This window comes from Centropristis striata, chromosome 24 (assembly GCF_030273125.1).
Source record: "Centropristis striata isolate RG_2023a ecotype Rhode Island chromosome 24, C.striata_1.0, whole genome shotgun sequence".
Taxonomy (NCBI): domain Eukaryota; kingdom Metazoa; phylum Chordata; class Actinopteri; order Perciformes; family Serranidae; genus Centropristis; species Centropristis striata.
The window spans coordinates 11,179,983-11,207,413 of NC_081540.1; the positions used below are offsets into that span (position 1 = coordinate 11,179,983).

A 27,431-nucleotide genomic window follows, 5' to 3' on the forward strand; every position below is an offset into this window, starting at 1 on the left:
AAACGTTTCATGGTAATATTTTTTTCACCCATTTCACCTGTAGTGTCTCCATACATGCTGTTAGTTCCCAGTACATATTGTCTATTTAATTCACCTTATAACTTCCCAAAAAAACTCTCTTCTCACTATGAGCTTTTTAAAAATTCTGTGCAGTGCCGTATCATAACTACAATCTAGAGATCCTGATATTACAGTAACTGTGTGCGAGCCAGGAGCAGAAATACTGAATAAACATCAGCGGTGACAAACTGACACAGGTGTATACTGAGCAGGTGCTGGGTGATGAACCAATCGATGTTCACGTTGAGCCAAAAATAAAACAGGACAACAAACACGACATTTCCAATCTAGTAGCAGCTGCTCGTTATGTAGACGTACTGCAAACAAACACAGATTCTGATCAGTCAAGAATATATTTAAAACATCTTTTATTGTGCGGTTATAAAATTCAAACTGGGTAGAAAAAATATTTTTTCAAACATCTAGCTCATTAACAAGAGAGTGAGTGCCGTACTGTAGAATTGAGATACAACATTGTAGTTTTAAAGTGATATTTCGTGGTGTTCTTTTGCTACACATATTCTCATGTGTTGTGACCCAGTATTGGCTGTTCCAGGTGTTCGTGTAATGATATTTTCTCCTCCCTCATCGTCCCACTGCAAACTCTTCCAACTCACAGGAACTAAACTGGGGCAATGTTGTGTTCCAAGTCTCCACATGTGTGTTTGTGCTTTTTGAGATGCAATTTTAGCTGTTTTCAAAGTGAAAATGGGTGCAAAAGAATGGAAAAAGCTGGAGGAACAACAACAGCAGCGCTGGCTGGCACCTCAGGGCCACCGGAGAGGCAGCGAGTGTGAGTCGTGCCCCGAGAGAAATATCACTTAAAAAACACGTACACAGTGTAAACAGCAGAATGCGTAAAAAAAAATCTGTAGCCCTGTAGACAAATAAAGACATATATTTTCATATGTTTACATATTTAACAATAAATAAAAAGATCATTTATGATGCTGCTGGCAGGAGACAGAAAATATTCCCTATTACAGATTTAACTCATCTTTTCCTGGCCGTAAAAACTTTACAATATTTAAAATTGAACAACTGACCCTTTGCTAAGTGCAGCCCCACATTGGTAGCCGTTGCTATACCTGTCAAGCTTTCACACAGGAAATGTTTGCCAATTTATAATATTAGTTTGAAATATCAGAGAGAAAAGGACAAAAAGCACTGCAATATGCATTTGAGAGATACATTCACGTAATATGTCATCTTTGTGAATGAAGAGGACATTAAAATTAGTAGTCAGGCTTTCCACGTCATAAAAATTCACTTTGACAACAAACATATACAAGGATGCCAATGTTTTTACAGCAGGGTAGGTCAATATACAGTTTTTAGAAAGCAAATATTGTGTTATGACTCCAGAGTGTTAGAAACTTTCAGCCGGATGCCATTGGCAACATGTGCTAAGATTAGCATAAGCTTGCAAGCCATTGTTACAGTTAAAGTTGTGACCCTGTTAACTGTTGAAAAAAGCTTTTGGCGTTTTAGTGTTTAAAGCTATTCAAGGTTACATATGCATTCTCAGGCGATCCTTACTTGGTGAAATAAAAAACTAAGCAAAGAGAACAGCATATTTTCTTTTCCTTTTTTTTTTGACAGCTATTGTAAGTACTGCGACCACAGACTCATTTGGTGAAGGCAGGGTTCGTACAGCGAGAGTAAAAGTTGAGCGCCTTTAAAGCACTTTCAAGGTCCAGTCTGTCTGGTGTGATACACCACGAGACACACGAGATTGTACAATTTTTCATGGTGTACATTTAAAATTAAGCATATTCCTTTCTTTGAAATCAGATTGAAGACTTTGTACAATCTTGACAAAGTCGCCAGTTAGCAGGGTCACTGGTTAAACCTGTCACACTATTGCAGACACATGAAATTGGGTTTCCGGTCAGCTACAACCAATACAGAGAGAGTGGTGTGTACTGCTTTTAAATGGAACTTGTAAATTTCTAAATAGGACATGGGAGGTTGTTTACACAAAAGGCTTGCCATTCAAGTGGTTATAAATCTACAAGCCACAGAGAAAAAACTTCTATGCCGCTAAAATAACAATATATTAACTCAATAATTGACCAAAAAACATCCATGGCCTTTGTCATTTTCTACAAAACGGCAGCATATAAGCCATAACTCGTGAAGCTTTCAGCACCATAGACAAGGACAGTGTGTCAGCAATGCTCCACGACTGCAGGGTAACATTACATTAAATGAAACACATCCAACATCTTTACGCACAGTTAACAGCATCACCCAGATGTGCCGATCACCAGGACAAGGAGAGAACAAACTAGGACCCAACCTCTAATCTCAACGTTACCATATAAGTGATAGGGTTATACAGAACACTGAAAGCTTGACAGGCATAGTTAGTTACTGATGTTGGACTTGGCTATTGCCGTTGTGTGGGAGGGGCTTAGCAAAAGGTCAATTACCAACAACAATGTAGTGTAACATTTTCGACATGTAAAGTACAGTGTAGTGTAGCAAATCACTTCCACAGTTCCCCTCGTTTCAGCTTTGTAGTAAAAAGGGAAATGTTTCTGACTTTATAAAGATTTTATTTAAAGCACTCAGCTGTAAAAAGCCACTTAAGACCTCCAAGATATCGTACACACCTTTTTTTTTCACTACAAAACCGCAGGTGCAAAAATAAATCAACGAAATATGGTCATTTTTAATGGCGGCATGTATACAAATCAGTTTTTCAGTAACAGACATAAACATATATAAGGTTATAGCGGACATATTTACATTCTTTGTCAATTAAAAGCCAGTTGGACAAAGTGAGTCCAAACCGTCTAACACTGGTATAAACAATAAGAAAAGGTTTCAGTCTACAGTCGCGAAAAGAGTTCAGCACCAAACGTGCTTTTGGGACATAAAATCATTTCAGGCAGGTTCACACTGAACATGTGAAACCATGAACCAGCTTCAGAGCAGGACTGCATTTCCCATGATGCTCCTGTGTTTTTCCTGTGTCTGTCACATGTCGGCGTTCACCGGCTCCGGCGTCTGAAGTCGCCTGTCTGCCGCGGTGTCTACACACCGCTCGCTTGAGACACAAAGCAAAGGGGAGAGCCGTGATTGGAGGACCTCAACCAGTAAAGGAGGTTAAAAAATGATGTCATGAGCGTCGCCGTTAGGCCGCGGCCTGTTCGCGAGAGGCGGGAGAGGCTTCTTGTAAAACTCTGTGGAGGGGATGGGAGAAAGGTTCGACTACGTTAGTAAACTACATCCATCGAGTCCTGAAATAAAAATACTGTCAATTAGATTTCTATCTACGACAAGCAAAAAGAGAATTAGCCACGTCGGCGAACAGCGAGAGTTAGATGGGACGTAGACTTGGGGGTGAAATGTGGATGAATAGACAGACAAGCCTTTGAGTTGATAGAGATGTCTGCCACCATGAAGGATCCACACACATTCAACATACGCCTGGTGAGATGCAGGAGAAGAGAAGACAGTGATGTGGGTCTGGGACACTAATTAACAGTCAGCGCACATCGTAAGCCAGTCAGTGTTTCCTCTGTACCACCACATTGAGTAATTCACCACTACTGCTGCTGCGACACACACAAATCCACCAGACTATCTCCCCGGAAAAAACTAAAACACTGCTACTACTTTGGAAGTATTTTTCGTTTTATATGACAGCTGCAGAAGAAGAAATAATAAAACTTCAGTGCCAGAACCGATCTCCACAACTCTGTTTTGAAAGGTTTTTTATTATTGCCAAAATTACACCATGTACAGCTATCATAGCCAGAAAGTGTCAAAACTGTCAGAAATACTGTCAGATTGCACTCTGTAATCTAATTTAAGTATTTTTCTTCTACAATTCTATCAGTGTTTTTGTTCATTTTCGTTTGTGTATGTGTATATGTGACTGTTTACATGTACATATATGTATAAAAAATAAGAAAAGGATAATTGTATTCCTGTAATTGGACATTTTTTATTGTATTTTTCAATAAAAATATTTTGGAAAAAAAGAAATACTGTCAGATTTATCTTAATCCTTGGTGAAGTCATGTGTGATGAACTCCCGCAAGGAAAAGCAAGCAAATTTAAGCTTAAAATAGTGATATTTCATTGAAATCACTTTATTCTACATGTTTCATTTAAAATTTCAGCGAAAATAAACTGTATGCACTAACCAGATCCTGTTAAAAGCATTAAATGTTGTGCTCCTGCAAGCTCCGAATGACTCAGTCACGTGGCAAAAAACAGGCAAACTTGCAAACTGCAGGCTGTTTACACAGAGCAGAGAGGAGCAGACAAGAGAAGGTTTTTTCCAATTTAAAAAAATATATTTTTCACTTCTTTGGGCCATGAGTGTGCTGTTTCCAGAGAGGTGCGGGATATATTGCAGTGAAATACAAGGCCACTTATGTGGGTACTGCATAGAGGAAACACTGATTTGCAGCCATACAGAGTTAGTCAATAAGTTAATCCACACAAAGACCATGTTAATAAGAGAGTAAATGGCTGATTTGGTAGTATAACAAAAAAAGAAGTAATGCATGAAATTAAATAGTGAAGGATGAGTAACGACCGAACTTCACAGGCATCATTACCAGAATGTCTCGTGTCCCCGAGTGGTTCTAGTTTTGGCAGCCTAGAAACTTTAGGTGTGGCCCATCCCACTAAAAAAAAACAAAATAAATACACAATAATCAGGACAAATCCTAAAAGAGAAAGTTGGAAAGGATGCTCCGGCAGAATCTGGTTCATCTGAATCCTTTACAGACTTGAAGTTGTTCAGAAGGATTAGCAATAAAACAGTACAGAGCATTAAACAATCTACAGCTAGACAGTGACACTGTGGTATTTGCTGGACAGAAAGCTCACTAAATTGTATCAAATAAGTATTAATACGTACATTACTTCTCCTCAAGCAAGATTTAAAACTGATCTGCTGACCAAATAGTGCCAAAGGTGCCCATATCTGGCTGTGTAGAACAATATTTATTGAGGAATCACAAATTCTTTTAACTGAGTGACAAAAACATTGTCTTTCCTACAGCTTTTTCACAATAAAAGCCTCCTATACAGGCCCATTTCAAGATAATTACTTTTGAGAGTTTCTCTTCTTTTTTTTTTTTTATAGGTACAATGTCATTATTTTTCTCATTTTTTTTGATAAAGTTTCTCATTATTTTCATGAAACTTTCCCATCATTTGATGAAAGTCTGATTTGATAAGTCAATATTTTGAGGGCTTCTCGTTATTTTTTTAGACACCAACTAGTTTTGATGTTATGACTTTATCATATAGAGCAATATCTGTTTTATCTGCTGATAATGGCCAATTGTGGATATAATGCAACCAACTACATCATACCAAGTTAAATAGCCCCAACCAAGTATTGAGTCATATAGATGAACATACTTTTCAGAGGTCAACATTTCCATATTAAACATACTTGTTAAATGTAAGCTATAATCATTATAATTAGAAAAAAATAAATACATTAAGGCATGAAATGTTTCATTCTGTGTGTAATGGATCTATATAATGTGTTATTTCCACTTTTGGAATTTAATTACTGACATAAATAAACTTTTCTCTGATTTTCTAATTTATTGAGATGCACCTGTATATGTTGTCCGATATGCAGCTATATGCTGGGTTTTTTTTTTAACAGAACGTACAGTATAATGCAGGAAATGATGCTTTGGATGATTTAGAAATGGTGTCATCATCAAGTTGTTTGTCCAGCATAGTGGAGAGTAAAAAAGAAAACCTGCAGATAGCTGAAAAGCAGTAATACATTGTACATATAATGTAAAATAATGTTGTTGGATACATTTGCATAGTCACATTGGTGCAAAATCAACACAAAATAGGTCCAGGTTCATTCTAGAGTTACTAGAGATACTAAATCATAATTTAGAGAAAGTTTGTCATTATCAAGACATACAGGATCTATCACAGGGCTACGTTTTCATGTTATTTTTTTTCTTTTACAGGCAGAAAAAGGGCTTCCAAAGACTCCAGCTGGTTCATTAGAGGAACATTTTAATGAGAAGCGGAAGCAGCGGGAAATATATGCATGAGCAGTAACTTAACACAGCTCCGATACGACTACGAGTGACTTTTAAACAGTTAGATTAGGCTGCTATTTGAAAGTGAGTGAAACTACTTATACTCCTGGTGGCAAGCAAAAAAGCAGTTTCAAGAAGGTGGTTAAAAAAGACCCACCTACAATAGGAGAATGGCTAGATGATATATATACAATGGAAAAGTTATCCTACTCCCTCAAAATCCAGACTGACAATTTTTCTAGAAATTATCTAAATGGACTGGGTATGTTGATCATATAGGCCTAAAATCAGATTTTGTTTTTGTAATTGTCTATGTATATGCATGTCCCTTTTTCTTTCTTTATTTTCTTTCAGAGAATTAAAGAGAAACTCCTTATATTCGAACTGTTCTTAAAGTTAATACATAAAAATGTAAAAAAATTGGGCCTGGGAAGAAAACTGATGTTGATATATAACTATGGATACAGAATGAAAATCCTGACGGTTATCTTTTCTATGATTTAGTTTTCTTTTCCTTTTCTTTGTGTTTCCTATGTATCAGGAACCTGTAAATCTCAGAGAAATCATGTTTTGTTTTGTTTTTAAGAAGGGAAAATATCTAAATATATACAGTACAGGCCAAAAGTTTGGACACACCTTCTCATTCAATGCGTTTCCTTTATTTTCATGACTATTTACATTGTAGATTCATCAAAACTATTAATGAACACATGTGGAATTATGTACTTAACAAAAAAGTGTGAAATAACTGAAAACATGTCTTATATTCTAGTAAGCAAAGGGTGGCTACTTTGAGGAATCTAAAATACAAGACATGTTTTCAGTTATTTCACACTTTTTTGTTAAGTATATAATTCCATATGTGTTCATTCATAGTTTTGATGCCTTCAGTGAGAATCTACAATGTAAATAGTCATGAAAATAAAGAAAAACGCATTGAATGAGAAGGTGTGTGTCCAAACTAGGGGTGTGCCATATCGTATCGTTCACAATAATATCGTATATTATATATTGTATATTTTTTTTATGGTTAAAAAAAATGCATATCATGATATTGGCAACGTTCTTACTTCTTGATGTAGTGGTTAAAGTTGTTTTAATCACAAAAAGCTACTTACTCCCTGTCGCTAAACACATGCAGCTTTCAAAATAAGAGCACGGTGTGTTAAGAGAATCCACCACAGAATTTACAAGACTGTCAAAATAAGATGCCTTAAATAAAACATACAAGAACCTTTTTTCTCCTTTACAAAATTCCATTAAAATATGCCCCCCAGAACCCCTAAACGGTTATTTTTATTATTTGCTCATACTCAAGTGAAATTGTTTTGTATTTGGCAACTGTTGCGATTTGCACTTCAAACTACATTTTAGATTTTTAATTATTTATACAGACTAAAAAAAAAATCATATTTTCTATATCTTTTTAAGTATTTCCTAATATCGTCAAGAATGTCGTTATCGCAAAAATAGCCTGCAATATCGCGATATTCTTTTAGGGCCATATCGCCCAGCCCTAGTCCAAACTTTTGGCCTGTACTGTATATGTTGTATGAAACCTGTTAGCCTCAAAAAAGATAAAATTTTTAAAAAAAAGAAAGTGAGTCAAACTAAAGAGAGATTGAGGTGGACTGACCTGGAGGAGGTGGAGGCGTGGGGCTCTCTGCCGGCCCGTCCTCCGTCCTCAGCGGGTCCACTCTGTGTTTCCTCTTCAGGTGCAGCTTCCTCGTCTTCTTTTTGTCCTGCTCGCCTGTTGTGACTGTCAGCACAGACACGAGTGGAAAAAAAGAATCCAGATGTTTGAACTGCTTAATAATCACATAAAAGTGGCTCCTCCCTTCAGCTTTTTACCACCAGACTTGAGCAATTAGCAACCGTTTCCCACTCCCATCCCTTTTATCCTTTAATTTATCATGTAATCATCCTTCTTAATGTGCAATTATGTTTATTTATCAGACATCAGTGCTGAGGAAACACATCAGACGGTCGCTTCGTGTGACTGAATATCTTTTACACATTTTTAAATATCTCAAACGGATATTTGTTGCAGTCTCTGTTTGTTTAATCGTTTGCTTTCAAAGTGAAAACAAATTTAATATCTTGCTTTTCGATTTATCTACAAGGACTGATATTTTTCCTTCATATGGTGCAAAGCCGAGCGACTCTTCAAAGGGCGCCTGCTGCCCTCACATCTACACTGATAATAATTTCATCTGTCGTTTTTACGTAGCTTCTAATAACTTTCTTGGCAGAAAGCACAGTTTTCAATAAACTGTTGAACTATTTGCCAAGTGATTCAAATCACGGGGCGTTATCCAGCCAACCAGACACACATCTGAAAGCTATTCCCGACCACAAGGCTGAATAAACTAACCCAAAAAGAGATTCAGAATGAAAGTGGTTTCAAGTGGTTTCAACCTCACCTGAACTGGCATTTTCCGGCTCTTCGTCGTCTTCATCCTCCTCTTCCTCTTGATCAGCGCTTGTCTTCGGGCTGTTGGTCCTGGCCTCCTGCTGCTCTCTTTGCCTCTTCCTCTCCTTTTCTTTGTCGTCGTTCTGAAAAGAGCATAAAAGCCAAAAAGTGTCACTTCCTGAACTATTCGGAATAAGTTCAGCTCCTGCTCTTAACCCCTTTGTGTACAACTTAAGGAAAGATGCCCTGATGTCTTTTAGGGACAAAAACATCTGCATCAAACTGCCACAAAACTAAACATGAATATTATTTTTTTAACCAACAGTCCAAATATATTTAGATTTAGACTTTATGCAACTTCTGAACTAGTAAAACGCAGACATTCGGTTAAATTGTATTTACTAAATACTAGGTAAACTTTTTTTTTTACGTGATAGATAACATTTTTGATGTACAGTCATGGAAAAATTATTAGACCACCCTTGTTTTCTTCAATGTATTGTTCATTTTAAAGCCTGGTACAACTAAAGGTACATTTGTTTGGACAAATATAATGATAACAACAAAAATAGCTTATATGAGTTTAATTTAAGAGCTGAAATTAACCATGGTTTTCTTGATAATAACCAAAATCATTATCAAGAAAACCATGGAAAATGTCTGTCTTATATTTGCTCAAACAAATGTATCTTTAGTTGTACCAGGCAAGGAAATGAAGAAAACAAAAGTAGTCTAATCATTTTTTCCATGAGTGTATTTTTATTTTAGGTGCGTCATTTGTTAAAAACAAATAGAATTTTGAAGGGCTCCAGATTTAACGCTTAATATCGTCAAAAAACTGTTATAATGTGAAGGTTGTGGGTTAAAAAATGGTGGTTTCAAATCATAATAAAGGTCTGTAGCATCTACACAGGCTACACGGTTTATATTAGACTTATAGAAGCTGAGGAAGATCTTCCCAAATAAAAAAAAGACCCATGCCAAAATTTATACCATATAGTTTAAGAAAATTTAAAAAAAGCTAAATATGTCCCCAGTGAGGCACAAGGCAAAAAAAAAAAAATCACAAACATGTCAATACACCGTCCCGTAATGTGTGTACAAAGTGGTCACACACCTCAGAGATCACGTTGCTGATTGGTTGAAAGGGGCTGGGCATGTTGTCATCATCAGGCTCGTCTTCTTGGATCTGCCTGCCTTCACGTTCTGCCTCTTCCCGCTCTTGCCGCTCTCTGTGGACAGACAAGAACTTTTCAGCATAATTATGCACCCCTCCTTTGACAGAAAACTGGCCAGAGGCAAGGTTATAATAGTTTTTGATTTTTCATTAGTTTTAGTTTTAATTTCGTTGTGTTTTTTGTTTTCAAATTTTTAAATTATTTTTTAGATCGAGTTTGCTAGTTTTAATTAGTTTTTATTTTTTGGAAAATGCTTAGTTTTAGTTTAGTTTTTATTAGTTTTAGTGTTCGTTTTTTTATCATGGGGTATTTGTTAGGTGCCAGATTAAAAAAAGTCACAATAAATGTTGCCTTCATTTCTTTTGTTGGATCCATCTCAGCTCCAAAAAGTTTATTAAGTCATAAAACCAGATAGATGAAATAGCTTTCATATCAAAAAGGTTTACGTATGAAAAAAGTCGACAAAGACGAAAACAAAGGACATTTTCACTATAATTTTAGTTAGTTTTGTAACCACACAATACAGTTCCAGTTAGTTATCGTTTTTTAAAACTCTCGTTTTATTTTTATTTCAGTTAACGAAAATGTTTTTTCAATTCTAGTTTTCGTTATGTCGTTAGTTTTCGTTAACTATAATAACCTTGGTCAGAGGTCAGGTTTAATTACATTTATGGCTTCGGTACAGAGGGAGTTTTCTCTTTTTAAACAAATACAATCTACTGTTTCTATCAAAGGATACAAAGGTTTGATTGCTGAACCTTGATTAGTTTATTAATTTGTTTTTACAGTGCACGTATCATCTTCCATCCATCGTTCGTGTCCTCACCTCTCGGCTCGTATCCTCCTCACTCTCTCCGCCCTCTCCTTCTTGTCCTGTTCCTCCTGAGCGCGCTGCTCCGCTGTGTCTTTCTGCACGCGCTCAGTAATGGCCTCGTAGTCTTTGGCAATGTTGTTGAGGAGCCACTTCAGGCCCTTCCTGATGGACTTGTCGGCCTTTTTGCCATAGCCGAGAACGGCAGAGCATGGCTCCTGTGGCAGAAATGAAAAGATAGGACCTCAATAACAACTCTTAAAAAATAACAAACTTGATTTTAATGCATGTGTGGATTTGCAGGATATCTTAAGCCGTCCTGCAGCCATGGAAAAAAATATTAGACCACACTTTTTCTTCAATTTCTCATTCATTTAAATGCCTGGTACAACTAAAGGTACATTTGTTTGGACAAATATAATGATAACAGCAAAAATAGCTCATAAGAGTTTAATTTAAGAGCTGATATCTAGAAATTTGAAGAAAACAATGGTCTAATAACTTTTTCCATGACTGTATATCCCAAATATATTTTGGGTTATTATCATTATGGATGCATTATGTATCAATATATTGTTATGAAGTTTAACTTAAACAAATGTCACTTTACTATCATGTTTTTTATGTTAAATCTCGACCTGAAAAGTAACTAAAGCTGTAGTAGAGTAGAAGTATAAAGTCACATAAAAGGGAAATACTCAAGTAAAGTACCTCAAAATTGTACTTAAGTACAATACTTGAGAAAATGTACTTAGTTACTTTCAACCATTGGTTTTATTATACTCTAATCTAAGAAAACCATGGAAAATGTCTAGATATCAGCTCTTAAATTAAACTCTTATGAGCTATTTTTGTTCTTATCATTATATTTGTCCAAACAAAACTACCTTTAGTTGTACCAGGCATTAAAATGAACAATACAGTGAAGAAAACAAAGGTGGTCTAATATTTTTTTCCATGACTGTATATCCCAAATATATTTTTGGGTTATTATTATTATGGATGCATTATCTATCAATATATTGTTATGAGGTTTAATTTAAACAAATGCCACTTTACTATCATTTTTTTTAATGTTAAATCTCGACCTGAAAAGTAACTATAGCTGTAGAAGTATAAATTACATAAAAGGGAAATACTCAAGTTAAGTACAAGTACCTCAAAACTGTACTGAAGCACAGCACTTATAAAGTAAGAGTTAATGAACTTAGTTACTTTCCACCATTGGTTTTATTATACTCTAATCTAAGAAAACCATGGAAAATGTCTAGATATCAGCTCTTAAATTAAACTCTTATAAGCTATTTTTGTTCTTATCATTATATTTGTCCAAACAAAACTACCTTTAGTTGTACCAGGCATTAAAATGAACAATAAAGTGAAGAAAACAAAGGTGGTCTACTATTTTTTTCCATGACTGTATGTTAAAGAAAAAGATAAACTGCTCTTTAAAACTAAGCCTGACTCCCTCTCTATATTCCGGTGAAACCAAATCCCCTTAATGTCATTCAACTGCAGTTCCACAACAGGTGCAAAAACACTTACGATCTGACAGAGACACTTGTTCTCATTAACAAGCTTCTCTAGCGACAGGTTCTCAATGATGTCTGCTTCAGCCAGCGCTCCCTCATGGTCTTGTTTGTTGGCGAGCCTGAAAGCAGAGAGGAATAACAATACGTTATGGATTCATGTGAATAAAAAGCTCAAAAAAATAAATATTGATTTTGTGATCCCTCTCCTGTGACAACAAAGTAATAAAGTGGCTGCAAAGACAGTTATCAAACTCTTTGCACAGTTGCAGAGTTATTAATGACTGGAAATCGTATGGAAATCTTATGGAAATATGACAGCACTGATTGTTGATTACAAAACTATCTGCATACCTGGAGAAGTACTTTCAACTCTTCATGACTTTGTGTCCTGATTAATGACGAACAGATTTCTCACTAAATAAAACCTACAGTGCAGGTATTTAACAATATGTTGGTCCAAGGACTTTTAGCACCCACTGTTGGGGATGGGTACCGAATTCGGTACTTTTATAGGTACCGACCGAATTCCGTCAGTACTACCGAGTACTGATTCATTTAAAATCAAACGGTACCATGTTTCGGTTCCGAAACAGCCTTTCCTTTAAACTGATCATTGATTTCAACCTGTTTTCATTTGATTTCTTTGATTAACAAGCGTGCTGACGATCGCACTATTTACGGGCAAGCAACACACAGGTTCTTCACGTCGTGTTTGATAATTAAAGGATAAATTAAATTTATCAGGTAAAATATTTTAATTACTAAGTAGCCTATGCGCGTAAAGAAAAAAGATGGATAACTCTTGTTTACCGCACTAGCTTTTAGTATAATCAGCAATAACATAACGTGTTTCAAAACAGTTTGAAATCTGCATTGCAGGTAGTTGCTTTGAATGCCTATTATCCGAGTGCGAAGAAGGAAGATATTGTCATGTATTTACAAATAATGTTGAACATTCAGAAAATATATACAGTACAGGCCAAAAGTTTGGACACACCTTCTCATTCAATGCGTTTTTCTTTATTTTCATGACTATTTACATTGTAGATTCTCACTGAAGGCATCAAAACTATGAATGAACACATATGGAATTATGTACTTAACAAAAAAAGTGTGAAATAACTGAAAACATGTCTTGTATTTTAGATTCCTCAAAGTAGCCACCCTTTGCTAACTAGAATATAAGTTGTTTTCAGTTATTTCACACTTTTTTGTTAAGTACATAATTCCACATGTGTTCATTAATAGTTTTGATGAATTTACAATGTCAATAGTCATGAAAATAAAGGAAACGCATTGAATGAGAAGGTGTGTCCAAACTTTTGGCCTGTACTGTATATATATTTGAGAAATAAATATGTTGAATTGAAAAATTTTGAGATTTTATTATTAAACAAATTTACATTCATTACCAAATAAACAAACGAAAAAGTTCTGAAAATTGGCACCGTTGAGTACCGATACCGATTCCCAGGTACCGGGTATCGGTTCAAATGTGAAAGGTACCCATCCTTACCCACTGTGCTTTCACAAGTCAGCAATAATTTAACCCACACACAACACTCACACTAGTACAGGTTTTCCTGCAATGCGTGGATGCTGGAGGACCTCGGCCATGGTCTCCCGTGTCTCCTGGATCCTCTGGACGTCACTGGAGTCCACCACAAACACCACACCATGTGACTCTGAGTAATAGTTCTTCCAGATGCCCCGGATTCTTTTGCCGCCACCCAGGTCGAAGATGGTCACCTCGAACTTGCCCTGCTTCAGGTCGACTTTAGAAAAACCCACTGTCGGAGCCACATCCTGCGGATTCTCTGTAAAAATCACAAATCATGTCAGAAAAAACATGCAAACTGTATAAGCGTGTTAGTGGAAATACAATATAATACCAGCAAGGCATAATTATAAAGCTGTTTATTGTGAAATAAACATGATAATAAATATTAAAAAGAGGAGTAAATGAGGCATGGCAAGATGTAGAACATTTCTATTATTTACAATGTTTTTTTAACAAGAAAAATGTGCAAAACACAAAATATACACTACCGGTCAAAAGTTTTAGAACACCCCAATTTTTCCAGTTTTTAATTGAAATTCAAGCAGTTCAAGTCAAATGAACAGCTTGAAAGGGTACAAAGGTAAGTGGTGAACTGCCAGAGGTAAATAAAAAAAGGTAAGCTTAACCAAAACTGAAAAATAATGTACATTTCAGAATTATACAAGTAGGCCTTTTTCAGGGAACAAGAAATGGGTTAACAACTAAACTCTATGGAGTCTTGGGCAATTTTGTCCATTTTTGAATTTTTCTCATGTCTTTTAAGTCATTTTGTGTCTTTTTTTGGTCATTTTGTGTCTTTTTTTGGTCATTTTGTGTCTTTTTTTAGTCCTTTAGTCCAACATAAAATGTGATTTTGAATCTTTTTTTTACTTTCAAAACACTATCATGCTCAATAAAGAATTTTAAATGTTGCAAATGTGCATTAATTTCAGAGTACACTGAGACATTAAACTGCATAATTTTCAATTAAATTCTGGAAAAGTTGGTGTGTTCTAAAACTTTTGACCAGTAGTGTACATTATTAAAATTTACAGCAAACAGTCCTAACCTCCTTGGATTCCTCGCACTGTAGCCGTCTTCCCTGCGTTATCCAGTCCCACCATAACCAGAGTCACTTTCCTGTTGGGGAAGAAAATGAATGCACATGAACACAGACATCACTATCAGTCAGCTACATATGGGGCAGAAGAAACCGCATCCCATGATGCCGTGCATCCAAATGTGCAGCACCTGAGCTAAAGAAGCTGCATTAGCTGCCACAAGGTCTCATGATGCATTTGAGGGTTCATAAGCCAATTTATAATCTGAATGACCAACGCAGAGGCTCAGTGAGTCAGCAACAGTCACATGATCAGCTAATACAAACATAGCAAGAGAGAAATACAGTTTATTTACTCCAGGTAGTATAGTATTAATGGTTAATATATTTGGATGTGATTAGAATTGGCAAATTGACTTTTCTTAGTCCTGTTTACCTTCAAACTTCACACTGCATATATATTTAAATATTTATACTAGGGCTGTGTACTGACTTCATTTCTTTTTCATGTTTTGTTAATCTGTCATTCTGAGACAGACAAAGACACTGAAGCATAGTGTATTCTGATAAGCAACACAGATACAGTCACCCCAACAAGTTTGTGTGCATTCACACACCTGGACAGTAAGCTGGGAGGATTGAAAGTTGCTATTTACTATTGCAAAGTTACCATCTGGAGGGAATTTAAATATGCAACTTAGTGCAACTTTTCTAAAAAGCAATGCAACATTTCGACTATAATTTGCTAATTTTTTTCTTCAAAAAGGATATAACACAGTCTGGCTGCATGTAGCCTCAACTAACCCTGTCCTAAGTTAAAGAAATGAACACACTTTGGCTCTCACAGTAATAGAAAAAGCAAAACAATTACCACCTTGCCTTACTCTAATTGCAATCTTGCAAATCTTTAAGTTTATATTATGATTAAATCTTGTGTAGGAGCTAAACCAAACACAAAATATAGAACAAAGGAAAGACCTGAGACCAGAGAAGAGCTGTAGAAAAAGCACAACCATACACATAAACACAGCCTGTCTATCTCTCCAGCGTGCATATTTACCTTTGACACTTGCGCCGAAAAGACATCAACCGAACTATCCATCTAACTGTCCTCTCAAGCCAACCGGCCTTCATCTAGACAGCGGCTTGTTGTAAACCTCCAAAAGGTGAGATGCTGTCTACCCTTTGTCTGCTTACCCATAAACCGCGTCCTCGCCGCTACAACAGGCCAAAAGGAAGAGACCCACGGAACAGACCTGGCTGTAGGATTAGGTGGGGATTTCTGGCTAAGTCCGAAGGATCAGATGCCTCACAAGCACCACGTGAGCTAAGCACTCGCAATTACATTTTGCTGGTCCCGCTGCTTTACAGTCAGAATGTTTTACACGCTCTGTATTCAGTCCCAAAGCTTTGCTTGGCGAAAAAATACTTCGAATAAAGACTGCAGGCTGGAGGCCTGTTCATAGAAGGTATAAAAAGCAGAGCAGGGACACTGTATCTCTTATAATTCAAGAAAAATTGTTGAAATACATAACAATAACAGAACAAATATTTTCTTTATTAATCTGGTTAATAGATTGTTTGTTCTAAATGCCACATAATCAGCAAGGCAAGGACATTTTTGTACAGCATTTTTCACATAAAAGCAATAAAAAGAGAGATGAATTGTTATGTTTCTGTCATCTTAACAGTCAACCAACAAATAGTTTCAGTTCCATTAATACCTGTAATAAGCCTTTGTTATTAACCATTTTGCACATTCCTTTAAGAATATTATAAAACACAGGCAGCATTTCATACACAACAAAAAGATCTTTAACATTATAAGACTAAATGTTGTAGTGTGCAGCTGATACTGTTTCTAAGGATCCAATAATGTATTTTATTTGCATTTTTGGCTGTTAATGGTACGAGATAGCTAAAATGTAAGAAAAGTGGAAATTATTTACATCCCCTTGTACTGCAAAATGTTAATTAAACTGTTGGGGTGCCTGCTCCTGCTCGATTAGTCGACTAACTGGTTGTATTGGTTAGTTGTCCATTAGTCATATTTTAAATGCTTTTTAATGATCACAAGATTTAAAGTAGTGTTTTTGCACTAACTCAGTTTTACAAATCTGTCAAATACATTAACTAGCAAATTAGTCAACAAAATCATAGACGTGTTAGTCAGCTGTGAATTTCTTAAGTTGAGGACAACACAGAAAAAAAACAGAAAATAATAACAGATGTCCAACCCACTTCATTAAAGTTCAAGGTAATGTCTTTACATGTATTTTTTTCCCAGTGCAAAAAACACAAATATTCATTTCAATTTGGTATGAAACAGAAAAAATCAGGACATTCCCTAATTTGAGAGGCTGAAAACAGCATTTTCTAACATATTAGCAAGAACATGTATTAATAATAATGATTAAACAATCACCCTATGACAATCAAAACAGACAGATCTGTCTGATCTGTTAGTGGTTGCAGTCACTGTAATATGCTGTAAAAAAACAAACAAACTGGCTTGTAATGAACTGCTTTGACCTAAAACATTAAAACAGTCGTATAACAGTGACTACAAACAGGTGTCGTTCACTTTTGCAAACTAGTGCAACACACTGATTTGAGCTGTATGATAAGGAGAGGGGAATGAAACATTTGGCATCATAATAATAACTTAATAAAACTTACCTTGCAGGCTCTCGCCAACGTTTCAGCCAGTTGCAGCAGTTCGCCATCAGGCTAAACATCGCAGTCAGAGTCCAGATGACTGAGATCAAGTGGTCATCCAGCCACTATCCAACCCACTTCAGCCAGCTGATCGATTCTTAACCTATATTGGCTAACATAGCGAGCTAACTCATGATAACAATAGCAGTTTTTTTAAAGTCGTCAGCGTAAACAGCGATGCTGATCAAGTGGTGGTTATCATGTGTAATGTTATTTCAGTTAACACCCATTTTCTGAAATACTAAATCCGTGTCCCGTTACCTAATGTTAGCAACAGCTAATCTAGCTAGCAATAACGGTACCTTGTCAAATCGTTTAATGTCAGTCCCAGCATGTGAGTGAGTCTGTTACCGTGCGGACGAAAGGAGTACTAACTAATAAAATAAAACACGGGTCCATATTGTAACCGAATTCAGCTACTGTAAGTATTTTACTCACGAAGCTTGAGCTAACGTTAATTAGCGTTAGCCCACTTGTAGCTCTCCGCTTTGTTTACGCCGTCTGTTCTGCTGCTAGGCTGCGGACGTGCTTACGTCATCTACCGTAATCAACCAATCAGCGTCGTTCCCAAGAGATGCAGAGAGAGCTTATGGAAAGAGCGCCCCCCGTGGACGATTGGCTGAACTACACCTGTAATAATATTTATTTTATGACCTTATGATTGTTTTATTATCGTCACCCTGTAAAAATAATCGCCTGGCTCATTTTTTTCAAGTTTTGCAGGAAACACAAAAAAACTTCACCAAAAGTGTAACATATGACATTTATTGATCATTTCACTCAAAAAGGATGTAACAAAGGATGGCTATTGGGATAGTAATAACACTGTGTGTAAATGATGTAACTCAAGAGAAATAAATGACTTAGGCGATTTGTTGAACATGCCTTTGTGACTTTAGCAAGATATGGTAACACTTTATTTTGAAGGTGTCTACACAAGAGTCACACAAGCCTGTCAGAAATATGACATGACAAGTATCATGAGCATTAATCTTACTTCAAAGTGTCATTAATGTTCATGACACATCCCATGTCATGTTTATGACACGCTCATGTCCCACTCGAATGAGAGAGGCGGGTATAGAGGTGCTTCTTGTATTTTATATCTCATTTTCAGCTCTTTTAAGAGAAAGAATATTGCATATAATATTATCAGAATATTGCACCTGCAAGTCTAGATAGATAGATTGATAGATAGATAGATAGATAGATAGATATACTTTTATTTGGCACTTTAGCGCCATCTGCTGTTTTCCACCAGTTTATCTGAATTTGAACTGCGCATGCGTTGTTCACATGATCCATCTGAATGTACCGCAGCAAGCATTTTTTCATGAAAGAATCATTATTTAATGAAGCTACGAGCCATCATCATCTTCATCACGCTCCTGGTAAGGCTACACAGAGCACAGTGAACTTATACAGTGTAGTGTATATTGTATGTTATTATTGCTTTTAGCCGTTTTGTGTTGTATAACACACGCAAACGTGGCGTCAACGTTTGCTTTCTGTATGCAAAGATAAGGGTTATGTAACGCCGACAGGTGTTTCTGTTACCTGTATCATGCGTGCACATGTTGAAGGTACAAACTGTTTTCATGATGCACATGTTTGTGTTTACCAGTGGTGGAAATTAGCATAAGCTAAACTACAGGTGCGCTATCTACTCGAGTATTTCTTTTTTATGCTACTCTATATTTAAACTTTTAAAATAATTTGGGTCAATATTGATTATTTAACACGATTACTCATTCACTTTGTAAGAAATCATGCACTTGTTAAATTATTATTATTTAAAAGTTATTTAACCCTGGATATTCTTGAAAAAAAAAATAGGAAAAAAGAAAAAATACAACATAATAATAACATTACTATAACTATTATTCTTATTATTGTTAATAAAAATATTGATAATAATAATGAAAGATATAGCTTAACATGATTCCTAGAAATAAATATAGAGAAAATAAATGTGTGAATATAAATTGAAATAAAAAAGATTAAATAAGTAAATTAAAATGTGTGAATAATCAATGAGAAATAAAATAAAAGCAAATATAAAAAGTGGAAATATGAAGAGAAATAAATCCAATAACTAAAAATAAGCAAATAAAGAGAAATGTAAAAACTAAATGAGCAAATTAAAAAATGGAAATACAAAAGAGAAATAAATTACAGAATAAAAAAGCAATTAAAAACGGGGACATTTAAATAATAAATAGTATTATGCATTTTCATGTTTAACATCTTTTTTGTTAATTTATTCCTGATTGGTATATTATGTAAATTATTTATTTTTTTGCATATAAATTACTTTATCTTTTTTCTGAATACAGGCAAAGGCTAACCCTCCTTTTAGAGATTTATTGTTTTTTATTGAAATTACTATAGTTCTACTTCTGTCTGTATCTTTTGTTTCTATGAAATGTTGAATGTTTTCTTTTCTTCTTCTTTTTTTTTTTTTAAGTGAATGCCTTTCTGCATCCACATGGCTCGTGTGTTCGTCTACGGCACCCTGAAGAAGGGCCAGCCCAACTACTACCGTATGTTTGAGAGCGCCAACGGGAAGGCGGAGTTCCTCGCCTCGGCCTGCACCGTCCAGAAATACCCGCTAGTGATAGCCACCAAGTACAACATCCCTTTCCTCCTCAACCTCCCCGACCAGGGTAGACGAGTCCGAGGAGAGATCTACAAAGTGGACGACAAGATGCTGAAGTTCCTGGATGACTTTGAAGGGGTTCCCACCATGTACCAGCGGACTCTGGTCAAACTGGAGGTGCAGGAGTGGGCGGGGCAGACACACGGGGAGCAGAGGCCTGCAGCAGGGAGCATCACAGAGGCGTTCATGTACAGCACGACTTCATACCAGCCGGACTGGCCTTCACTGCCCTGCCACGAGAGCTACGACTCTAATGGAGATCACGGGCTTCAGTATGTGTTGAGAGAAGGTCGAGATTGATGGAAATAAGACGAGCAAATACAAAGTAGATAGAAAATATGAGCACAAAGTTTTCCTTTCTTCTACCTCTATATGAATCATCCTCTCTTATCGTCACACTGTTAAAATAATCACCTAAGTCATTTTTTGTAAAAATAGTTTTTTTTTGCCTAAATCATCTCCTCATAGCCACCTATGGTAAAATCACCTCCATCCTCAGTTGATCAGATCATGTGATTTTACCCCTTTAAGATAATGGCCGATGTCAAGTGTGTGACTTAAGCAGATTTATTATGCCTAAGTCAAAATAAAATGTGACTTAGTCAATGTTTTTAACTTGCCTTTGTGACTTTTGTGACGCAAGATATGGTAACACTTTATTTTGAAGGTGTCTACATAAGAGTGACATCATCGTGTCATGAACATTAATGACACTTTGAAGTAACATTAATGCTCATGATACTTGTCATGTCATGTTTCTAACAGGCTTGTGCGACTCTTATATAGACACCTTCAAAATAAATTGTTACCATACCTTGCTTTAGTCACAAACGCATGTTAAAAAAATTGCGCTTCTCTTAAGTTACATAATTTACACACAGTGTTATTACTATGCCAATAGCCATCCTTTGTTACATCCTTTTTGAGTGAAATTATCAATAAATGTCATATGTTTTTTGTGTTTCCTGCTTGAAAAAACTTTTAAAAATGAGTTAGGCGATTATTTTAACAGGGTGACGATATGCTGACAGATTTATCTCTTAGTGACATCTCAAGAAAATCACACTAATACACTCCTGTGTCTAGTTTTGACTTATTACTTGTAAATGATCTCATATTTTGATGAAATATTGAAAATAAATACACTTTTATTCACTTGACTATTCTTTTTTCTTTCATACATGTTCTCAAATTTACCATGTGCAAGAACTATAAGCCATTACATCATAAAATACTCCCCAAAATGTTTTACCTCTTAGTAGTTTCTTGCTAAGGCGAATATTTCCCTCCCTGTCATACCAATGTAAAATAGTCCAAAAATATATAAAATATAAACCAGTCCGTCCATAAGGTTTTGATAGAGTGTCTGGGAGTCCGTTTTTCCTTTCACTGTCCAATGCAAAATGCTATATATATAAACTTTATTACAGGCTCTAGAGTCTAGACCAGACCTGGGCATTGGGCGGCTCGCGGGCCACATCCGGCCCGTTGGCTGTCCTTGTCCGGCCCGCATGAGGTTACCCAGAAATTAGGAATCAATATAACCGCAGTGCTTTTATTTTGAAGGCGATTTACGTATAAGTTACCCGAGGTACCTTGTCAAAAACACCTATTAAACACCTAAAAAGTTAACAAATTAACAAGTTAATAAATTCCTTGGTCACCTTGTGTTGTGTTTTCTGTGGATTCCTGTAATTTGTTTATTGTTATTTCTTATTTACATGTTTGATCAAATGTTTACGTTAGATTAGTGGGGAATAGTGCTGTGGCCCTTTAAAAAGAGGAGTTCGTTTACAGGATAGATACATTCAACCCGGTATGCAGCCACTTGGTAAGCTCTTGTCATTTTTTGTAATTCCTTGTTTCTTGTTTAGCTTTCATGTTGTACGTGTCATGTTGTCTACTGTCGCTTTGCTGCATCGGTGCACTGTGTTACGTCTTCTCCCTTGTTGATCGTTAAAAAAATAATGCAATGCTTTGGTAGAAATCACGGTTTGGTCGCTAATAATCAAAGTTAAAAGTTCCAGAAATGGCGAAGCTATAAAGCTAACATTATGTATTCATAGGTTGATATCCCATCTGTGTCATCCATGGTTGTTTGTTGACTTTATGAGTGTTTGATGAAATGAATCGCCGGGACCGGCTTTTGATGCGGGCGCTTTACTTCCTGGTTTGCCGCGGGGCATTTTGGGAGTTGTAGTTTTGGTGCAGATAAAGACTAATGCAGCTTTTGCATAGGCGTTTTGTTAGGCTTTGAATATGGTGTGTGTACATGAAAGAAGGATTAATTATTATTATTATTATTACATTTATTATTATGATATTCATGAAATTCTAAAATATGAAAATATAAATATAAAATGTTGATTAATGCATATTATGTTTAATTTAATTAAATAGTTGATTGATATTTTGATATTTGTTATGAAATATGGGTTATGTTATGTATTATTGTTGCTTATTGTTAATGGGTGATTGAGCTGTGATGATTTTATTATGCAAATAATTAAAACATTGCATTCTTTAATTTTTTAGGTTTATTACCTGTTGCTTTTCAGAAAACAAATAAACAAACAAGTTGGAACTGTAACTGAGTAATATCCTTTGTGCACCGGGTTGCCCTTTCCGTGGGGAGAAAACGGAACACCTTGTGAATCCACTGTAAGAGCTACGAGGTGGGAAACAATAACAAACATTAGCATTAGCACTTGAGCAAACAAGCACTTTTACTATAGTTAAGACAACAAATATAGCCACAAATATATATGACAGAAGAAAATAAACTTTAGCAAACTTTGTGTCCTGTCAGCCGCCACTATAGAAGCCTTTTGATACTTTATATCAACTTTATATGAATTACTACGCACTCCTTATTATTTACCGTTTGTTTTTCATTTAACCGTTCCACCTGTTACCTGTCACTACCTTTCAAAATTAAAGCACCCGTTTCACACTGGACAGCACCTTTTCAAAATAAAAGCATCACAACATTGTAAAACGCCGAGAAAATGTACATATATATATTTCATTTACTCCACATTAACAGTCTTATCATAACATGTATTGTTATCAATAGCAGCTCAAAAACAGATAATTTACTGTATTTTATAAAGCGGTTAAATTAATACTGAGCAGAATTTAGTTCAGAGTTTTGGTCCGGCCCCCGTAACCTTTGTGGTATTGGTCATGTGGCCCCTTTGGAAAATTAATTGCCCACCCCTGGTCTGGACCCAATAGCAGGACATACAACATACAAAAAAACAACAGATACATAAACACATACAAACATACTATTATTCATGAGAGTTTTAAAAGGCACCCATACCAATGTTTCCACAGATATGATTGATATCTGACCGAGCTGCACGTGGGGCTTGTGAGCATCATTATATTTTTTATAAAACATGATCCATTATGTTTATCCAAATCCATCCAAGTTTCCAGGCCGAAATTCTGCAGCATAATTAAAATGTCCTATTTCATGAGTAAAGATCATAAACCACAGACAAACAGGCTCTGCACCATCTGCTGTTAACACCAGTTTATCTTAGTTTTAACTGCGCATGCGTTGTTCACATGGCTCTGTATTATCTATATCACGGAGCAAACATTTTATAAAACCTGTTTTAAAGAAGCTACGAGCCATCATCTTCATCAGGCTCCTGGTAAGACTACACAGAGCACAGTGAACTCTTACAATATAGTGTATGTTATATCTTTACTTTTTGCTTATAGCCGTTTTTTGTTGTAAAGCTGTAAATATTGCACATTTTAGGGTTAGTCGATTATATAATAATTATAATCTTAGTCACTTTTTGGTCGATGTTGATTGCTTAACACGATTACTCATTCACTGTGAAGAAATCATGCACTATCTATCAAAGTTATTTAACACTGGATATTCTTAAACTTAATTTAACTGAATTCATACTGAAAAGTAAATCGAAAAGAAATGTAAAAAAAAAAAAATACAACCATAATAGTAGACTAACAACATTGTCATTACTATTCTTCTTCTTATTGTTATTATTATTATTATTATTATTATTATTATTAATAATAATAATAATAATAATAATAATAATGATAATAACATTAATGAAAATATATCTGAACATGATTTCTATAATTTTTTTAACCTGCATTTAAAATACATGATGGGTTCCTTATAAGTATTTTTTTTTAATAGATATATAACAATATCTGTACTTACATACATACATACATACTTTTGAAATAATGCTCTACATTCTGAAGATGTTTTGTTTTGCATAACTGTGCACACACACAAAATATGTTCATATGTAACTTAAGAGCAGCTATGTATTTTTAGATGCTCATTCTTTTGCACTTTTATTAAAGTAACATTTTAAATGCAGGACTTTTACTCACTTTTACTTTTACTTCTGTTACTTTTTCTGAAGTGAGACGTGGGAGAAGTCCTTCCTCCACCACTAATGTTTGCTCTGTCTCTTAACCCTCACACACTGTTACTGAATGACCTTCCTAAGCTTTAATGATCTTAAAAACAATAGTGTGTTTCAGAGATTATCTCACAGTGAATCAATTATTGAGCCAATGTTATCTGCAATAACAAAGTCCAAATTCCTTTGGTTAAAGGAAGCAGCAGGAACACTGTGGTATCTTTAACACTAAACATTCTGATCAGAGCCAACAGGAAGATTTTCATCACTTCTTTTAAGCCATACTTCACTTTTTTGGAGTAAAATGTTGAAAAAGTAAATATATATATATATATATTGTATATATATATATATATATATATATATATATATATTGCTTTATTAAAAGAAATACAAACAAAGAAACGCTGAAAATCCTCATGAATAAAGCTCTAACCAGAAAATGTTTTGGTTAAAATTAGTAATATGATTAACTGATTGATTGAAAGAATACATCTGTAAATAAAAAAAATAGGGAAAATAAATGTGTAAATATAAATATGAATAAAAAAAGATGATTAAATTAAATATTAAAATTACTTTAAAATAAGTGAATAAAAATGTGGAAATAATCAATGAGAAATAAAATTAAAGCAAATAAAAAAGGGGAATATAAAAAGAAATAAAAACCAATAAATAAAATTATGCAAATATTAAAAGAAATAAATGAGCAAATAAAAAAAATGGAATGTTATGGCCTCTGAATGCCAAGCTGTTTAATGTTATACTGCCCCCTGTGGAAAAAAGAGTAAATGCAGTCTTAACTCCCATTTAGTTAAGTTTCACTTTCGGTTTTGAGAGAAGGAGAGCACATGGCTGGTACTGGAGACCATTTTCTTTGTCTGTGAGCTGTGGGGGGACTTTATTTTGGTTTGAAGCCGCAGAAGACCATATCTGTAAGTTTTTATGTTTCATAACTTCATAAATGAAGATTGTGTGTTACAATCATTTTCATAATCACTTTAATTTGTACATTGTAATAGGCTAATTAGCCATGTATGATACATAATTTAGCCACGTAGCTTAAATGCTAATTTGATTCACTCAAGGTGTTTTCTCTTCTTGTGCATATCAATATTATGTGTACTTACCTCATTCATTATGATTATTTTTCTGTTTGTGTAACTTCGTTTACAAATTTGTATCTTTGGATTGTATTACAGTTTCACATTCGTGACATCTTCAGTAAAGATCAGTGACAACGCCACAGTCCGGTCTATGAGTCTTTTTCTGGGGAGTCTCGATTGTTTGGGCTAGCTGGATAACCACTTCAGCACAAGAGGGAGACCAGCATATGGAAATGCAAAAGAGAAATGTATTAATAGAATAAAAAGCAATTAAAAATCTGGACATTTAATTAATGAACAATATAAAGCATTTTAACATATATTTGTTCATTTATTCCTGATTTATTTTTTATTATGTAAATTCATTTTTTTGCATCTAAATTACTAAATTTAATAAAATACTTTATGAATACAAACCAAGGCTAATCCTCCTTTTACAGATTTATTGTTTTCTATTGAAATGAGTCTAGTTCTACTTCTGTCTGTATCTTTTGTTTCTATGAAATAATAATAATAATAATCCATTTTATTTATAAGCGCCTTTCAGAACACCCAAGGTCACTTTACAAAAAAGCATAAAATAATTTAAAAACAGTGACAACAAAATAAAACATTGAACAGTATTGAGATGGTGACTGAGTGACTAGGTGGTGTATGCTTGTCTGAACAGATGAGTTTTGAGTCTGGATTTGAAAAGTGGCAAGGAGTCAATGGTTGAATGTGTGCGCACCGGTCAGAAATTTTGCTCAGCCAACACTTCTTCTTTGCTTTTTTTTTTAAGTGTCTGCCTTCCTGCATCAACATGGCTCATGTCTTCGTCTACGGCACCCTGAAGAAGGGCCAGCCCAACTACTACCGTATGTTTGAGAGCGCCAACGGGAAGGCGGAGTTCCTCTCCTCGGCCTGCACCGTCCAGAAATACCCGCTAGTGATAGCCGGCAAGTACAACATCCCTGCCCTCCTCAACCTCCCAGACCAGGGTCGACGAGTCCGAGGAGAGATCTACAAAGTGGACGACAAGATGCTGAAGTTCCTGGATGACTTTGAAGGGGTTCCCACCATGTACCAGCGGACTCTGGTCAAACTGGAGGTGCAGGAGTGGGCGGGGCAGACACACGGGGAGCAGAGGCCTGCAGCAGGGAGCATCACAGAGGCGTTCGTGTACAGCACGACTTCATACCAGCCGGACTGGCCTTCACTGCCCTGCCACGAGAGCTACGACTCTTACGGAGATCACGGGCTTCAGTATGTGTTCAGAGAAGATTGGAAAAACTGATGGAAATAAGACGAGCAAATACAAAGTAGATAGAAAATATGAGCACAAAGTTTCTTTTCTTCTACCTCTATATGAATCATCCTCTATATTATGTCAGAGTTCTCTCTCTTACCCTTTTGTGACTAGAGTTCCTGCCCGGTGGCTCGGTGCTCGAACTGGTTAAACTTGTGAACCAGCTCTGAGCCGGTTTGCTTTTCCACAGGCTATAGAGCCACACCATTACGACACTTAACATCTATATACAGTAGTGTTCAAAATAATAGCAGTCCAATGTGACTAACCAGATTAATCCAGGATTTTAGACCCTTTATGGTAACACTTTACTTGAAGGTATCGTCATAATAGTGACATGATACTGTCATAACTGTGACATGACACAGTCATAAACGTGTCATAAACATTATGTCAATGTCATAAACGTTTATGACTGCTGTCATTAAGTGTCATTCGGTTTTTGTCATGACAAGTTGACATTCCTTAGGTTGTCTTGATTATGACAACTTGACTTTAATCAAAGTGACATTACCAGAAAATATCTTTGTCATGACAACTTGACATAAACAGTCAAGTTGTCATAAAACCGAATTACACTTAATGACAGCAG

General features: G+C 35.6%; 3 protein-coding genes across 8 annotated transcripts; 2 read left to right on the top strand and 1 right to left on the bottom strand.

Moving 5' to 3' along the window:
- Nucleotides 1-411: 411 nt before the first annotated feature.
- Nucleotides 412-17,907, bottom strand: arl13b (ADP-ribosylation factor-like 13b). Of its 5 annotated transcripts, none has more exons than XM_059328038.1 (10): nucleotides 17,324-17,905; nucleotides 14,654-14,724; nucleotides 13,612-13,861; nucleotides 12,058-12,163; nucleotides 10,528-10,730; nucleotides 9,641-9,755; nucleotides 8,534-8,666; nucleotides 7,747-7,869; nucleotides 4,641-4,709; nucleotides 412-3,251 (listed from the first exon to the last, which is right to left on the bottom strand). In XM_059328038.1, exons 1-10 carry the CDS (start codon nucleotides 17,380-17,382, stop codon nucleotides 3,175-3,177), a joined length of 1,206 nt encoding a protein of 401 aa, XP_059184021.1. In that variant the 5' UTR covers nucleotides 17,383-17,905; the 3' UTR covers nucleotides 412-3,174. The 5 variants fall into 5 exon arrangements, with proteins under 5 accessions (XP_059184021.1, XP_059184022.1, XP_059184024.1 ...); XM_059328039.1 differs by having other exon boundaries at nucleotides 412-3,115; nucleotides 17,324-17,904; XM_059328040.1 differs by lacking the exon at nucleotides 412-3,251 and adding an exon at nucleotides 3,262-3,498 and having other exon boundaries at nucleotides 17,324-17,904.
- Nucleotides 17,908-18,659: 752 nt separating this feature from the next.
- On the top strand, nucleotides 18,660-20,679 carry LOC131963001 (gamma-glutamylaminecyclotransferase C-like). The gene is made up of 2 exons (XM_059328126.1): nucleotides 18,660-18,753; nucleotides 19,830-20,679. Exon 2 carries the CDS (start codon nucleotides 19,833-19,835, stop codon nucleotides 20,319-20,321), a length of 489 nt encoding a protein of 162 aa, XP_059184109.1. The 5' UTR covers nucleotides 18,660-18,753; nucleotides 19,830-19,832; the 3' UTR covers nucleotides 20,322-20,679.
- A 926-nt stretch (nucleotides 20,680-21,605) lies between these two features.
- LOC131962982 (gamma-glutamylaminecyclotransferase B-like) lies at nucleotides 21,606-27,099 on the top strand. Of its 2 annotated transcripts, none has more exons than XM_059328102.1 (2): nucleotides 21,606-21,852; nucleotides 26,333-27,099. In XM_059328102.1, exon 2 carries the CDS (start codon nucleotides 26,354-26,356, stop codon nucleotides 26,825-26,827), a length of 474 nt encoding a protein of 157 aa, XP_059184085.1. In that variant the 5' UTR covers nucleotides 21,606-21,852; nucleotides 26,333-26,353; the 3' UTR covers nucleotides 26,828-27,099. The 2 variants fall into 2 exon arrangements, with proteins under 2 accessions (XP_059184085.1, XP_059184086.1); XM_059328103.1 differs by lacking the exon at nucleotides 21,606-21,852 and adding an exon at nucleotides 25,316-25,380.
- Nucleotides 27,100-27,431: the final 332 nt, after the last annotated feature.